At 48.8% G+C, this 15,265-nt stretch overlaps 2 protein-coding genes across 2 annotated transcripts in view; both read right to left on the minus strand.

Moving 5' to 3' along the window:
* Positions 1–10,838, minus strand: part of slc5a6a (solute carrier family 5 member 6a) — a 12,768-nt gene extending 1,930 nt beyond the window's left edge. Inside the window, 14 exon segments of the mRNA XM_067241610.1 lie at positions 200–388; positions 480–746; positions 1,647–1,735; positions 1,902–2,031; positions 2,135–2,275; positions 2,981–3,048; positions 3,050–3,139; positions 3,274–3,341; positions 4,029–4,080; positions 4,193–4,258; positions 4,469–4,930; positions 5,385–5,523; positions 10,558–10,645; positions 10,734–10,838. Of these exon segments, the coding sequence (XP_067097711.1) occupies positions 200–388; positions 480–746; positions 1,647–1,735; positions 1,902–2,031; positions 2,135–2,275; positions 2,981–3,048; positions 3,050–3,139; positions 3,274–3,341; positions 4,029–4,080; positions 4,193–4,258; positions 4,469–4,816 (1,508 nt within the window). The 5' untranslated portion in view covers positions 4,817–4,930; positions 5,385–5,523; positions 10,558–10,645; positions 10,734–10,838.
* A 642-nt stretch (positions 10,839–11,480) lies between these two features.
* Positions 11,481–14,953, minus strand: rpl7l1 (ribosomal protein L7-like 1). Its single transcript, XM_067241507.1, has 6 exons — positions 14,873–14,953; positions 14,176–14,284; positions 13,735–13,898; positions 12,715–12,852; positions 12,310–12,419; positions 11,481–12,058 (listed from the first exon to the last, which is right to left on the minus strand). The coding sequence occupies exons 1-6, from the start codon at positions 14,884–14,886 to the stop codon at positions 11,850–11,852; spliced, it is 744 nt and encodes a 247-aa protein (XP_067097608.1). The 5' UTR covers positions 14,887–14,953; the 3' UTR covers positions 11,481–11,849.
* Positions 14,954–15,265: the final 312 nt, after the last annotated feature.

Raw genomic sequence — 15,265 nt, forward strand, 5'->3', positions numbered from 1 at the left:
GTAGTTATATGTACATCTATTAAATACTACAGAAACATAAATAATATGAGCTTAAATGTGAATTTAAATCCTGAATGGTGACGTGGTTGTCAGCGGCCAGCCTGTGTGAGGTAAGTGTGCCTCACCCAGGCCCTTAGACAGCAGCCTGTGTGAGGTAAGTGCTGCCCCCTGTCGGGGGTGAGGGGAACTGCGGCCTCACCCAGGCCCCTTAGACAGCAGCCTGTGTGAGGTAAGTGCTGCCCCCTGTGGGGGTGAGGGGAACTGCGCCTCACCCAGGCCCTTAGACAGCAGCTTGTGTGAGGTAAGTGCTGCCCCCTGTGGGGGTGAGGGGAACTGCGCCTCACCCAGGCCCTTAGACAGCAGCTTGTGTGAGGGTAAGTGCTGCCCCCTGTGGGGGTGAGGGGAACTGCGCCTCACCCAGGCCCTTAGACAGCAGCCTGTGTGAGGTAAGTGCTGCCCCCTGTGGGGGTGAGGGGAACTGCGCCTCACCCAGGCCCTTAGACAGCAGCTTGTGTGAGGTAAGTGCTGCCCCCTGTGGGGGTGAGGGGAACTGCGCCTCACCCAGGCCCTTAGACAGCAGCCTGTGTGAGGTAAGTGCTGCCCCCTGTGGGGGTGAGGGGAACTGCGCCTCACCCAGGCCCTTAGACAGCAGCGTGGCTCGGGCCTCCGTCATCGCTGGGAAGTGGGGCTTGATCAGGTCCTCCATGGTTACCGTCGCCAGGGAGTTAAACGCTGACGAGATGGTGCTGCAGGGAAACGGGGAGAGGTGTTGCCATGGGGAGAAGGCTACTATTATACTACTGTAGGGGTGTTGAAATTAATCAATTAATGGATGCATGGCGATGCAGACATGGACGATGCTGCATGGATGCAGTGCCGACCAGAATCGATTATAACGCAATGATGTCGCAAGTTAATTTTCCGTCCGCAGCATAAACATTCAAATGAAAAATAACATTCTCAGTAGCCTAACCCGTTTCATCTAGACCTATGATAGACTCTAGCAGGGAATGTCTAATAGGGTCTGGACTGGTTGCAGTTCAATTCTAGTTCCATATGAGGGCGCTAACGGGCGAGTGCAGACTATGGAGCTATACCCCTCAAAATACACTTTTCTCAGGATATAATTTTTTGTCGAGTCATTTGACTGTTGCATTGGAAAGGGGAGGAAAATAAATACACACTGCTGGTGTTAGATGTGTTTAAAGTCGCTGTTTTGTCTTAAAAAATGTCATTGACGTCATACACATTGTACGGCCCGAGATACTACTTTACGGTAAGCTCTGGTCACTTCCTTTTCTCTCTCTCTCTCTCTCTCTCTCTCTCTCTCTCTCTCTCTCTCTCTCTCTCTCTCTCTCTCTCTCTCTCTCTCTCTCTCTCTCTCTCTCTTCTCTCTCTCTCTCTCTCTCTCTCTCTCTCTCGAGGCATCGACAACACAGCTGACAGGTTAGGCTCTCCCTGTCAATACACATGCTAGAAAGAGTTTTGGCTTGCTAATGTTGTTGCTAATGCTCTGACATTCTGGTTCCGCTTCGGATCCAATCAGAACGTCCATACAGAACGTCCTAGAACCGACCCAGGTTCCCTGTAGACTGGGGAGATGGAGAGTCTGGCAGAGAGAGATGCTGTCTAAGGCTGTGGTTCACCTGAGGGCTCCACTGAAGAGACACGCCACAAACAGGCCGGGCAGGCCGGGCAGATCCCTCAACACGTCCATCACAAAGTACAGCACCATCTGCAGGACAGGAGGGCGGGGTCAGAGGGCGTGGTCAGAGGGCGGGGTCAGAGGGCACAGTTCTGTGTCTGCTGAACATTCTACATGCAGTCTTTGTAAAAAGCATCTGCTGAATGGACATAATACAGTACACAGTGCTAAGGTGTGTTGGATGTGATGATGTGACCTGGTCGTTGGACTTGACGTAGCCCTTGTCCAGAGGGCTGTCCTCTCCGTAGCGAGCGAACATCACCAGGCCCATCAAACAGCCCAGACACAACACCAGCTGCTGGCAGGGGAAAACCACGTAGCATGACCTGCAGCGCACACACACACACAGCATACACACACAGTCAGTATCGTAGAGCAGCAATGGTAACATCATAGAGCAGCAGAGGTCACATGACCCTTCGTACTCACAGGACGGCGGCGCTCTCAGTGCGAGAGCTGAGGTATCTCTGGACCTGCGCCTGGTTCACGCCGTACAGGGCCAGCATGAGGAACACCCCGCCCAGCCCCAGGGTCCAGAAGGTGTGTCTCTCCAGGGGGTCAGGGTTCAGGCTGAGGGAGACAGTTACAGTTACTACTGTAGACAGCAAGTTAGTGGAGGGAGGGGGGTGAGGTCAGATGGGGGAGGGGCGGTGAGGTCAGATGGGGGAGGGGGTGAGGTCAGATGGGGGAGGGGTGAGGTCAGATGGGGGAGGGGGGGAGGTCAGATGGGGGAGGGGGGCGGTCAGATGGGGGAGGGGGGTGAGGTCAGATGGGGGAGGGAGGGGAGGTCAGATGGGGGAGGGAGGTCAGATGGGGGAGGGAGGGAGGTCAGATGGGGGAGGGGGGCGGTCCGATGGGGGAGGGGGGGAGGTCAGATGGGGGAGGGAGGGGAGGTCAGATGGGGGAGGGGGGGCGGTCCGATGGGGGAGGGGGGGAGGTCAGATGGGGGAGGGGGGGAGGTCAGATGGGGGAGGAGGGAGGTCAAGGGGATGGGGGAGGGGGGCGGTCCGATGGGGGAGGGGGGGAGGTCAGATGGGGGAGGGGGGGTGAGGTCAGATGGGGGAGGGGGGGAGGTCAGATGGGGGAGGGAGGGAGGTCAGATGGGGGAGGGGGGGCGGTCCGATGGGGGAGGGGGGGAGGTCAGATGGGGGAGGGGGGGGAGGTCAGATGGGGGAGGGAGGGAGGTCAGATGGGGGAGGGGGGTGGTCAGATGGGGGAGGGGGGGGCAGATGGCAGATGGGGGAGGGGGGAGGGTCAGATGGGGGAGGTTCTCACTCCAGGCCAGCGATGCGGCTCCCGTTCACAGCCTTCCTCCACACCTCGGCCATGCCCCCCGCCTGGCCTGGCGGCCCCCACCACGATGACGGCCAGCTGGCCCGCAAACATCACTACAGTCTGGAACACATCCGTCCACATCACCGCCTTCAGACCTCCCTGGGGGGGGGGGGGGGGGTACGATAAGCTGTTTTAAATGAACTTTTTGCCCCAGGAAGAACTCTTTAGCAGGAGCAGCGACAACATGACAAACTACATGTGATCTTGTGAGCTGTGTGAGACAGGTGACTCACCAGTGTGGTGTACAGAGTACACACCAGGCCCATGGCCATCACTGCCCCCCACAGGTCAAAGCCGGTAACTGCAGGTGAAAGTCAAAAACAAAATCACAAAGTGCAGGGAGAGAGGTTCCACTGCGGGGAGAGGTGTTCCACTGTGGGGAGAGGTGTTCCACTGTGGGGAGAGAGGTTCCACTGTGGGGAGAGGTGTTCCACTGCGGGGAGAGGTGTTCCACTGCGGGGAGAGGTGTTCCACTGCGGGGAGAGGTGTTCCACTGCGGGGAGAGATGTTCCACTGTGGGGAGAGGTGTTCCACTGCGGGGAGAGAGGTTCCACTGCGGGGAGAGAGGTTCCACTGCGGGGAGAGAGGTTCCACTGCGGGGAGAGAGGTTCCACTGCGGGGAGAGAGGTTCCACTGCGGGGAGAGAGGTTCCACTGCGGAGAGAGATGTTCCACTGCGGGGAGAGAGGTTCCACTGCGGGGAGAGAGGTTCCACTGCGGGGAGAGATGTTCCACTGCGGAGAGAGATGTTCCACTGCGGGGAGAGGTGTTCCACTGCGGGGAGAGGTGTTCCACTGCGGGGAGAGAGGTTCCACTGCGGGGAGAGGTGTTCCACTGCGGGGAGAGAGGTTCCACTACGGGGAGAGAGGTTCCACTGCGGGGAGAGGTGTTCCACTGCGGGGAGAGGTGTTCCACTGCGGGGAGAGGTGTTCCACTGCGGGGAGAGGTGTTCTACACCAGTGTCTGCAGGTGAGGGTCATGGTGTTTACCTGCGTTGAGAGCCAGGGCCGGGGCATACAAGACCACGCCCATGTAGATGACCTGCAGAGCACGCACACACACACACACACGTTAAAATGCACATCACTACACACAAACATACTTGTTGGAGACACATACATAATAGGTACACACAAAATAAAACCATCATTACCATCTGGAAGATGAAGGTGATGGTGCCACAGATGCGAACAGTCTTGTTGAAGCGCAGCTCCAGATACTACACAGAAACACCAGATTACACAAGACGAGTTATTCATCTCTGCAGGGAGGACTCCTAACAAAGAGCCGTGTATGACTGGAAGTGTTCCTGTAGCTAGAGAGGAGACAGTGATGCTGAGAACTGGAGTGAAATCTACCCTCCTGTAGGTTGACACTCCAACCCTGCTCCTGTCTAACACACACACACACACACACACTGCCCCCTCACCTCGTAGGCAGAGGAGAGGCGGAGCCTGTAGAACACAGGGATGAACACGTGGGCGGGGATGAGCAGCCCCAGGAAATAGGAGCAGCCCAGGAACCAGTACTGCGTCCCGAAGGCGTACACCTCTGACGGCACGCCCAGGATGGCCACGGCCGACTGGAAGGTGGCCAGCAGGGACAGAGACACGGGCAAGCAGCCCATGGAGCGGTCGGCCAGCAGGAACTCCTGCGTGGTGCGCTGGCGGCCGCCAGAGAAGGCGTGGAAGAGGCCGATGCCCGTAGACGCCACCAGCAGCACGGCAAAGATCACATAGTCCACCGTGGAGAAGTGCATCTGCACTACGTCTCCCATGGTGCTGCGGGGCGTGGGGGTGGAGAGAGGGGGGGGGGGCTCCTGAGGTGAGATCAGGATGCTGGGGGAGGATGATCACCCATAGGGATGTACCAGGTCACAATGGGGGAGGGGCTACAGGAGAGGGGGGGAGAGAGAGAAAGAAATTCATGCTTTAATTTGACTGCCTATGTTAGTCTGATAGTAATGCAACCTCAAGGTGAACCTTAACTAAAACACTTTACACCCAGTTGCCCTGAGATTCCAACAGCCTTGGAATGTGACTGTCTGGTTAAACTGGAGCTCCAGTTATTGCCACAGTCCAAAGATAAGACAGAGATGATCAGAGGTAATCTCACACACACACTAATATAGAAGTACAGAGGAAGCGAAGGAGCTAGAGAGAGACAGGAAGAGAGAGACAGACAGGGGAGAGAGGGGGAGACAGGGAGGGAGAGGGGGGAGAGAGAGAGGAAGACAGAGAGGGAGGGAGAGACAGGAGAGAGAGAGAGGGAGGGAAAGACAGGGGAGAGAGAGGGGGAGGGAGACAGGGGAGAGAGGGAGACGAGATGAGTGTCTTAGGTCTTACCTCCTCAGTAGACGACGTTTGTCGTCCTCACCCAGAAACACTCTCTTAGTACTCAGACAGGGGGCGTGGCTCACTCAAAAGGACCAATCAGACAGTTGGCGTGGCTCCCTCACAAGGACCAATCCGACAAAGGGACAACCTGCAAAAAAATCATATTTTCATAACACTGTTAGCAAAGCTAAAATAATATAAAAGTTTTCATAAATCCCAAGTCGTTGTTTTGTAAAAGTATAAAGAACATGTTAAGACAACAGAACATTATCCCTTGATATGTTTGTGCTGCCACTACCCAAACTATCATCAACCCTCTCGCTTACAAGCAATATTTGGATTCCGAATGGTTCTGGACTCCCTGCACACTAACCCTACTACAACACACATGCAGACATCTACACCTCCAAGGGTACTAATGCAACTCCATCTCTCATACCAACACAATGCTGCAGCTTTCCTGCTGAGGGATTCCTTGTTTTCCGGTGGAGAGAAGAGAGCAAACAGAAACTTAAAGACAGAGACAGAGTGTGAGAGAGGTAGTGTGAGAGTGAGTGTGTGTGTGTGTTGGTAAGGCTCTAGGGTGAGGTGACTGGTGAGATTTGATTAGCTCAGACCGGTTCAGTGGTAATGTGTTTGGGTGCATGTGTAAAAGAAGAGTGTGTGTGTGCGTGTGTGAGAATGTGTGTGTGTGTGTGTGTGTGTGAAGGGTCAGTTTGTAAATGAGGTACCTGTAAAGAACAGGACGGTACAATAATAAAATGACACCAGTAAAAAAAGGTTGACTGTTTTCCTCGAATAGACATCCTTGGGGCCTACTCATTCACCAGCTGACCCTGTCAAACTAAACATGAGACAATACTAACCTCTCCTGTCTTCAGCCGTTACACAAGGACCAGCCGTTCCAAGGATCAAGGTTAGTTAGCTTTAACAAACACACACTCTGTACAGTCATGTTTCCCACTTCAGTGTGCGTGTAAGCCAGGAGCTGTAAATGACACACTTTAACTGTCAAATATTCATGTAAAGAAGTGAGATTTGGAGGACTTTGGAGGTCCACTGAGTGGACCTCCAAAGTCCTCCAAATCTCACTTCTTAGTAGGGGTGGGGGGGAAATCGATTCGCATTTGAATTGCGATTCAGTCTTCTAGCGATTCATATGGATTCACAAATTTCAAAATCTTTTCTTTTTTTACAATGGGTTTACTAAACTGCAAGAAAAACTTTTCAAGGTTTTGATGCATTGGGATTTTCAACACAACTGCCTATCACAGTCAAATAGAAACAAGTAACACTAAACAGCAAACTGGAATCAAATGTAAGCATATTGAATCGAAATTTCCAAACAGCGGCACATGTAAAGGTCTTTACACATGTAAAGGTCCAGACCACATTCAGACCACAGCCCTCCGCAGGAACAGATGGAGAAATCCGACAACCATCTTTCTAACCAACTCATTCAGTCAGAAAGAAGTAACCTTGGCCACCGTTACGACGTGTCATGTGACTTGCAGCCAGGGGCAACAAGTCTGATGTGTGATGATATGGAGCTGCTTTAGGATGGGGGTCTGGGTTTTACTTGACATGTCTGGGTCAACAGATAAGATTGTACAACCTTCAGAATTCAACTGCAGTATTTAGTCTGAGGAAAATGGATATTCCTAGGTCAAATCCCACCGTTCACCAGACAGCAAAATATAAAAGGGCTGAAAACAGTGAGTCAAATTTGAGCCCTTTAATCACCTGGCCTGCTGTGGTCACCTGTACCTGCTGTACCTCCCCCTCCCCCTCTCTCCCTCTCCCCTGCAGCTGGCGTCTGCAGCTGGCGTCTGCAGCTGGCGTCTGCAGCAGGCGTCTGCAGCAGGCGTCTGCAGCTGGCGTCTGCAGCTGCAGTGTTCTCAAAGATCTATCAAGGTACTGCAGCGGTCTCAGGGAGAGATCAGAGGTATCCACTCCTGACAAGCTGTCTGTGAGACTCATCTGCAGCTCTGCTTATTACAGAGATGAAAGGAACTCATGATGTGGAGCGTATGACTACAGATCAAGAGATCCCAGGTTCAAATCCACCCCCACCTTCATGTCTACACAGCTTTGGATAAAAGCTAAATTAACGTATTATTTACATCATGACTCATCCGGCTCTCTGAAGTAAAATAGAGAAACATCGCTCTCCCTCTCTCTCACACATCCCTGCCCTCTCTCTCCCCAGACACCCTGGTGAAGGCTTGGTTAACACCCTGGTGAAGACGCCCCGAACCTGCTCGGAAGAACGTCGGAGCCGCCCGATCGCGAATCGTAAATATTCAACATGTTGAATATCAACCAGTGTCCCGACTCTAAACGTACATGTTGAATATTTACAATCAGAAATCCTGATGTGTGGGGGGAACCCTGAGGACAAACCCGTGCACGCTTTGGAGATTATCACGTGAAACGAAACAATATCCAATCAGAAAGCAAGCTGAGAGGAGACGGAAGCATAACAGTCATGGCACAGCAGCAGAGATGGAGGAGCAGCTTGTCCATTTGAGGCAACAGCAAACCCTTTTCTTTTTTTCCCGTGAATTTTCTGTGAAAATCATTCCAAACACTATCATTGCAATGTCTTCCTGCATATCGTCCGCCATGCTTATTCAGAATCAGAATCAGAATGGGATTTATTCGCCATGAAAGTTTGCACAGACAAGGAATTTGCTTTGGCAGGAAGGTGCATACAATAAACATATACCTAAAATTTTAATATGTGGACTATCTATACTAAAGGTACATAAACTAGCAGTACTAAGTGGGATTAGAATAAAATTAAATATACAATAATTCTGAAGTCTTGAGATTTTGTAGATTTCCTGTGTTCACAGTCGGGACACTGGTTGAAAATCTGTTTGTGTGTGATGTGCTGTCTTTGTCACATCATGGCACACCACACACTATAGGAGCAAAACGGTTAAATCTAGGATTTTTAGTCCTCATGTTTGTGGTCTCTCACAGTTTGAAAATCTTATAAAATTAAAAACATTGTTTCGTGTGTCCCCAGCATTAATAGAAACCCTGGAACTTAAGAAGTAGTGGTGGGGGAAAAAAATCGATTCACATTTGAATTGCGATTCAGTCTTCTAACGATTCCCAAATGTATAAAAATAAATAAATAAAAAGATTCAAAATCGTGAATCAATTTTTTAGCGATTTGTGAGCCCAAGAATCGATTCGAAGCATGAGGTACCGCAATATTCCCACCCCTATTAAGAAGCACTTCAACACAGAAGCCATCATCTTTTAATCTCTCACTCTCTTTTTCTCATGTGTGTGTGTGTGTGTAGGTGTACAAAAGGCCTGCTCAGCTTGACTGCTTCTCTAGCTGCTCCAACAGGTTAGATCAAGAACCCCTGAGAACTCAGCAGGGATTTATGGAAAAAGAACTAAAGCTCCTTAAAATGGCAGATTTGAGGCAGTGTGAGAGAGCAGGAAAACAGTCTCACCGTTCTGCAAGTAGGACACCAAGGACAAAGGTCAACATCCAAAGTCTGGTTGGAACGGAAAAATACTCATCCAGGATGAGGTGGGGATGGGTACTGCATCTGACTGTAAAAGCCTGCAGGTTCAAATCCCTCCTCACTTTGGATAAAAGTGTCTGTTAAAATTAACACTACAAGTACCAGATAGTGTAAGGTTCAGCAGATCAGACAATTACAGAAGAAAAACATACTTTTCTCCACAGATTTATCTTGAGCAACTGAAGGACTTACATTTATTCATTTTTCATTTAGAAGACGACTTTGTACTGTCTGGGCATAGCGTCTCTCAGAGGCAGCAACAGCCCAACACATCCTTATCACTAAATCATAAAAAGGTCAGAAGTTAGATGGGTAGTCCATGTTAGCATGTCTACTGTTACCCCCTTGCATGGCTCTAAATGAATGTCCCAAGGAAGGAATCTGACTCTGGTTACACCATGAAGGGTTGGGTCAGTGAAGCAGCCAGCCTGCCAAACCTCACTCCCGCTCACAAACTGTTTGAAACAAGCACACATGGAAGATTTGGAAGGCAGCCGTTGCCTGGCAACCAGAGATAACGCTACTTCAGAGAGCCCAGCTTGTTTCCCCTTTCATGATCAGGTACAGGAAATTACTGAAGAGGACAAAATGATTACAGTGTTGGAAGGTTTAAAGCTGTGACAAAGAGATCCACACCATCACAGAATCGGTTACGGAACTAATGGAAAGATGAAACTACATGGCTGATACTGAAGCTGCCCTATAGAGACTGTGTCTCAGAGAGAGAGACCGAGAGAGACCAAGAGAGAGACAGAGAGACAGAGAGAGAGAGACCGAGAGACCAAGAGAGAGACAGAGAAAACTTGAGTATGTTGTTTGAAAAGGTCAGTTTAATTCCAAGCTGTAAAAGACTGTCTGAAGTCCTCCGGTGACTCTTGAGACCTGTTGCCAAGGGTACAGTATACTGGTGCCAAGGGTACAGTATACTGCTGCAGACTGACGGAAGAGAAATCCGATGTAGCAACAAGACAAACTTTTTAGGTATTCTATGATATTTCAATCGATATCCCATCAAATTACAGTAAAACCATTAGCTATGGAGAAACTGGCTTGAATGACATCTGAAAGACAACAACCTACATCAGCCCCGGTCAGAAACATTCGTCTACAGTTTATTTGAGCAAAATGGAAGAAATTGATTGCTGTTGGCAAGTACAGCTATCCATTTTGAACCAGTGATTGCAGCGCGATGCTCTACTGTGAATAAGCAACATCGATGAACGCTCATTCCATTCTCACAGACAGCAGGCGAAACACAGAGGCACAACTAGCAAACGCAAAAATGTCGCAGACACGGTTGGCGCAATGTGACTCACTTGACACACTGACAGCTTTGTTTTTCAATTGTCTTTTGCTACTGATTCACATAATTAGCTAGCTAGCGTTAGCGAGCTAACTCAGGCTAGCTAACACAGTATAGTGGCAAGAAGCCGCACTATGTCCAACGTATATAACATACTAGTACACTGCTTCGCTCAATGGAACGCCGTTTTCTCGCTAGCTGTGAAATAATGTAATACATATTGTATGACAGCTGGTCAACACGCAACCCACCAAAAGTCGGTGAATATTAGTTTTCAAAGAATCGAGCTAGATAAACAGCTATCTGGCTATATAATTAATGAGCTTACGTCCGCGTGTTCCTTGCTGCATACGATCGCGTGAGACCGCTTAGGGTTTGGAGATCAGAGATGTGCACGCTCAGACCGCAGCTCCGACCTACAACACATCGATATCACGTCCGCATCAATGTGTAGCTTGCCATGGTGTTTAGGTTCATGTTAAACGAAAGAAATATGAATCCTACCATGAGCCGGAGTCAGTCGCCGTTGGATGGAGGAAAGATGTCACTAACCAAGGTTTGGACCGCCCAACCTTGGCTTGTCTACACACTCTACACATGTGCTTTCACTGACTAATAATAGTCTTCCGTCGCAACCTATGGGCATCATCTAGAAGTGACGAGTTGTGCAATATCACCAAAATTTTCATTTTATTGACCTTAAAATAAGTGACGTAACGTCCAACAGTCCAATCTCACCGCAAAGTATAAATGCGTAGTTTTTAACACATTTCGGCTATGTGAGATGTGCGCGAGAGGGACGGACGGTGTCAACATCATAAACAGCAATGCTTTGATCTCTCTGAAGACTGACAGGGATTGAGAATATTTTCAAATAAACGTTGCTGACATGTCGACCCCCCCCCCCTCGCCGCATCTCCGTCACCCGACCCCCCCCTCCACCGTGCAGTGACTCACTTTTCACTAAACCGACTATGACAGGCTGTAACATCAGCGGCAGATAAACATTGAGGTGATGTTTGCATTGTTTTGCAAAACGCATCTCGCAGAACAGCAAGCCCCCGTAGAAAACACAGTATGTACGATTCGATTGGACAATCTGTAGCCTATCATATCACCCCACACTGTTAACGCCATTTTAGGTCGAAGATCCAAACTACTTCAAATTCAGAGCAATTCTGGAATCTGACTTGAATAATTACTGAATATGATTCATATTTGCAACTCAACAACTTAGGCATTAAACATTCCTAGTATTTTATTTATTTATTGGAAAACAAACAAGTGTTGCCTTTTTCATAAACCTTACAAAGTAAGCATAATTCTGTCCATTTGACAAAAGATGACTTAGTCGTCATCGTGTGTAGAACTCCAGAACATCTGAATTTTTCAGTTCCCACCAAAAGGCCCCTGGATATAGCAGAGCTGCTGAGGTATGTTCACCCCCCTGAACACGAGGGATGATCCCCATCAAGGAAGGCCCAGCAAGTCCCACGACCAGCAGACAAGCTACATGTCCATACGAAGCGTCTCTCCCACCCTCTCCACAAGCTGAAGGTGTGATTAAATAAAGCAGAGGTCAGCGCTGCCGGAGCCAGGGCACACCAGAGTCCTTCTGTCTCAGTTCAGCTGGCGGATGATGGAGTTGATGTCCGTTGCACGGTAACCAGGGTTGCCGATGTCCTTCAGCAGCCCGGCCTTGTCCCTGGCGGCGTGCCGGGCGACAGACAGGCGGAACGGCCACAGGAAAGTGTTCACGGTCCGGAAGTGCCTCCCCACAGAGTACACCTCATGGATCAGGTCCTCCAGGCAGATGATCCCATGCTGGCCTGAAACACACAGGTTCATTCTGATTCGTTGTCTAGGGTTTGTCATAATCATCCATCACAAGGAATCAAAGGAAATCATGTGATTGATTTGTCCACGTCCATGGCTTTCTAAGTGAAAAAGATATTTTCAGATTCTTACTCGACAGATGCAAGCACTGTTTGACTACTTTGACAAGTACATGAACTACATCATTATTGGAAATATAAGCAACCAGAAACCCCGGCGTCCATGTTGTGTGTATAGGACTCACCCAGGTGCTTCTCTATGAGGGTGTTGTCTGTGAGAGGAACCTTCTTCCTGTTTACCTTGGCCTGTCCTCTCTTCAGAATCAGCTCGCGCACAGACTTCAGGTTCGGAAATCTGAAACATGACAGGTCACCATCATCACCATCCAGGGTTTCCCTCAGAAAATGTGTTAGTTAAGGTGGTAGTGTGTGTTAGTTAAGGTGGTAGGGTGTGTTAAGGTGGTAGGGTGTGTTAGTTAAGGTGGTAGGGTGGGGTTTTGAATCAGACCCATTCGGTCTGACAGAAGTAACACAACGTAGTTAAAGTGGCAGGCGGGTGTTGCTTAGGCGGCTGCCTTAGCTGCGGGAAACCCTGCCATCATCATCATCATCATCATCATCACCCTGAAAATACTGGAGCAGCCCCTTACCCCCAGGCTACATAGGGCTCCACCATCTTCAGCATGGCCATGCTGGTCTTGTTGACTCTAACGAACGCCCCGCTGAAGATCTTCCTCAGACGCAGCATCTGCACCACCTTCATCACTCTGGGGCTCACGCCTTTGATCCTGCGCGCACACAAACACGTACGCACACACGTTAACACCACAACACACCTCCCACTGAAAACACAGGACAACAACAGAGCTGAAATGATTGATGTAATATTCTAGTTGAGATGCTATTCAGCTGTAGTCGTACAATCGTAGAGTAAGGATGGGGATCGATACCCGGTTCGAAGATAATTTCTTGTAAGGGGGGGAAACACTATTGCAATGAATAAGCACCTCAACGTTGTGCATCAGCTAAAGGTAAAATGCATTCGACTGTCTTCGAAAAGCAACGATGCCAACTCCAGCTGCCGTTGCAGGACAACCCTCCTTCCTCCACCCAAGGTTTGCATGGTGAGCGCAGTCAGCGCAACTTCGTAGCAAGTATCCATCGCTGACAATAATAAGAGCCAGGGCTCTACAGTGCAACTATTTCACTCTCCTATGCCCCTTAAATTTGATGCGTGCGCGAGTTTACGAGCACAGTCAGTGTGTGAGTAAAGACTAACCTCCCCCGCCCCGCTGCTGATCATTCAAAACATAGTCACCGGGAGCATGGCTCTGTGGGCTGCTTAAGCAGCTCGTTAAACAATAACAGAGACAGAACAAAATAGGGATGAGAAAAGGAAGGTTTGGGTTTGGTTAGCTGGTCATTTAGCTAGATCAGGTGCCTTTTGTTGAAACGTGTTAAACTTTTCATAAAGTCTTGAACAATGACGGCTTGTCAATGTCACTTTTTGTCAACCAACCAATCACAGTCATTTATACTAGTTACTCATCCAGGTTGTGAATAGTACATCTGTAGTGGACAATTGTAGATTTAGCCAGAGCCAGGATCCATTGTGCCACATATGCACTATTTGAATGTTGCTGTGGATACAAGTGTGTGGTACCACTCACTCTCTGATGCGAACAGCGAAGGCCAGTCTGTTCTTGGCGGGGGGCAGTGGTGCTGCTGGCCGGCGGTGAGCTCTGTTGATGCGAGTCTCATCGCGGTGTTTGCGGTGGCTCTCCTTCAGAAAGTCTTCCAAGCGCTTGAACTTCAACGGTTTGCCTTTACATACCTGGATAACAGACAAGCCTCATGCATTACACACAAGCTGGGCTGACCCAACAGAAGGTCGCCATCATAATGGACGTTACAGTGTTGACTTATGCTGCATAAAAAGTGGACACACTAAGGACAAACAACGACATAAATAACACACCGTATAAACATCGCTTTTTCCAGGTGCACCACCGAAAGGTTTGCTTCTCGATAGCACTTTTATACTGCGTTGTGAGTTTAACTACTGTACACATGCATAATGACAAGTTACCAGAGATTATGAGACAACATACCTTTCTCTTTTCTAACAACGCAAGCTTGGCCTGTGTGGCTTTGATGGCTTGGTACGCTTTTCTTTTCTTCAACAAGTTTTCAGGAACCAGCTTGATCACCCTCTTCACTCTGGAAGGAGCCATGAGCAAAACGTCAGTGGGAACTGGGTAAGTTACAGAAGTTGAACGTTGATACCACTAGTGCATGATACATCTAGCGTAATATTTGATATTCCAATAAAGACAATGGGAAAAGCTACTTCTATCGCTATACGTAACCCAATTCTGTTTCGACAAGTCTAGTAACTACAATATTCATTTACTGTACCAGCTGCTTGTCGAGCTTTCTTGTTATACATTTCTTGTTACACATTTCTGGATTATTTACACATCATTACAAAGCATTATAGTAACCACCGTTATTTTAGGAAACATTGATGTTCATCTAGGCAAGATTAAAACTATGACGGGCCTACGGTGGGGATGTTGTCCCTCATACAGCTTGTTATAGCCACCTGGCAACTACAGAGGTGTACGTTCCCCATGCGAGACCGATATATTTCAAAAACTGTATTTTATACAACATAATTAAAAAATACGAGAAGCACATTATTGCTATTCATCTGACGTCGTGAAATAACATGATATAACACATTTTAGTAGTGTGTTGAGTGTAGGATGGACTTAGATCGGCACCTAAACAAATTCAGATACTCACTCTGGTTCAGCCATTGTGAATTCGATGTGTTTGAAAAAATGCGACGTCGCGCTAGGATTACACCATGGAGCTTCCTTCCGTCTCATGTGCCACGTTTCTGCCCCCTAGTGGAGCGGGGTTTATCGTGAAAACAAAGCAGCGAAACAACTTTCTATGTACCATTCACATGTGTTTGTAAAACATTGTCAACATTTCTTGTAATTTGCTTTTGATAACAGTGACACGTACATGAGATGAACACCTTACATATTATGCAAAGAGCACTTCAGGTCTGTTTCTGCACATTAATATTGTATATGTTTATTAGAAACCCAGGATTTGAGAAATAAATAATAATAGCGACCATCCATGTGGGCGACATCTCCCTGCACGGTAAAATTGAGCAGCATCTCT

The sequence above is a fragment of the Osmerus mordax genome, chromosome 8 (genome assembly GCF_038355195.1).
Source record: "Osmerus mordax isolate fOsmMor3 chromosome 8, fOsmMor3.pri, whole genome shotgun sequence".
NCBI classification, from domain to species: Eukaryota; Metazoa; Chordata; class Actinopteri; order Osmeriformes; family Osmeridae; genus Osmerus; species Osmerus mordax.

Bases quoted from the DNA above. Each gene is read 5' to 3' on its own strand.
- rpl7l1 (XM_067241507.1), bottom strand. The intron at 13,899-14,175 runs GTATGTTGTCTC...TCTGTTATCCAG, and splicing joins CGTTGTTAGAAAAGAGAAAG to GTATGTAAAGGCAAACCGTT. The intron at 12,420-12,714 runs GTAAGGGGCTGC...GTCATGTTTCAG, and splicing joins GAGCCCTATGTAGCCTGGGG to ATTTCCGAACCTGAAGTCTG.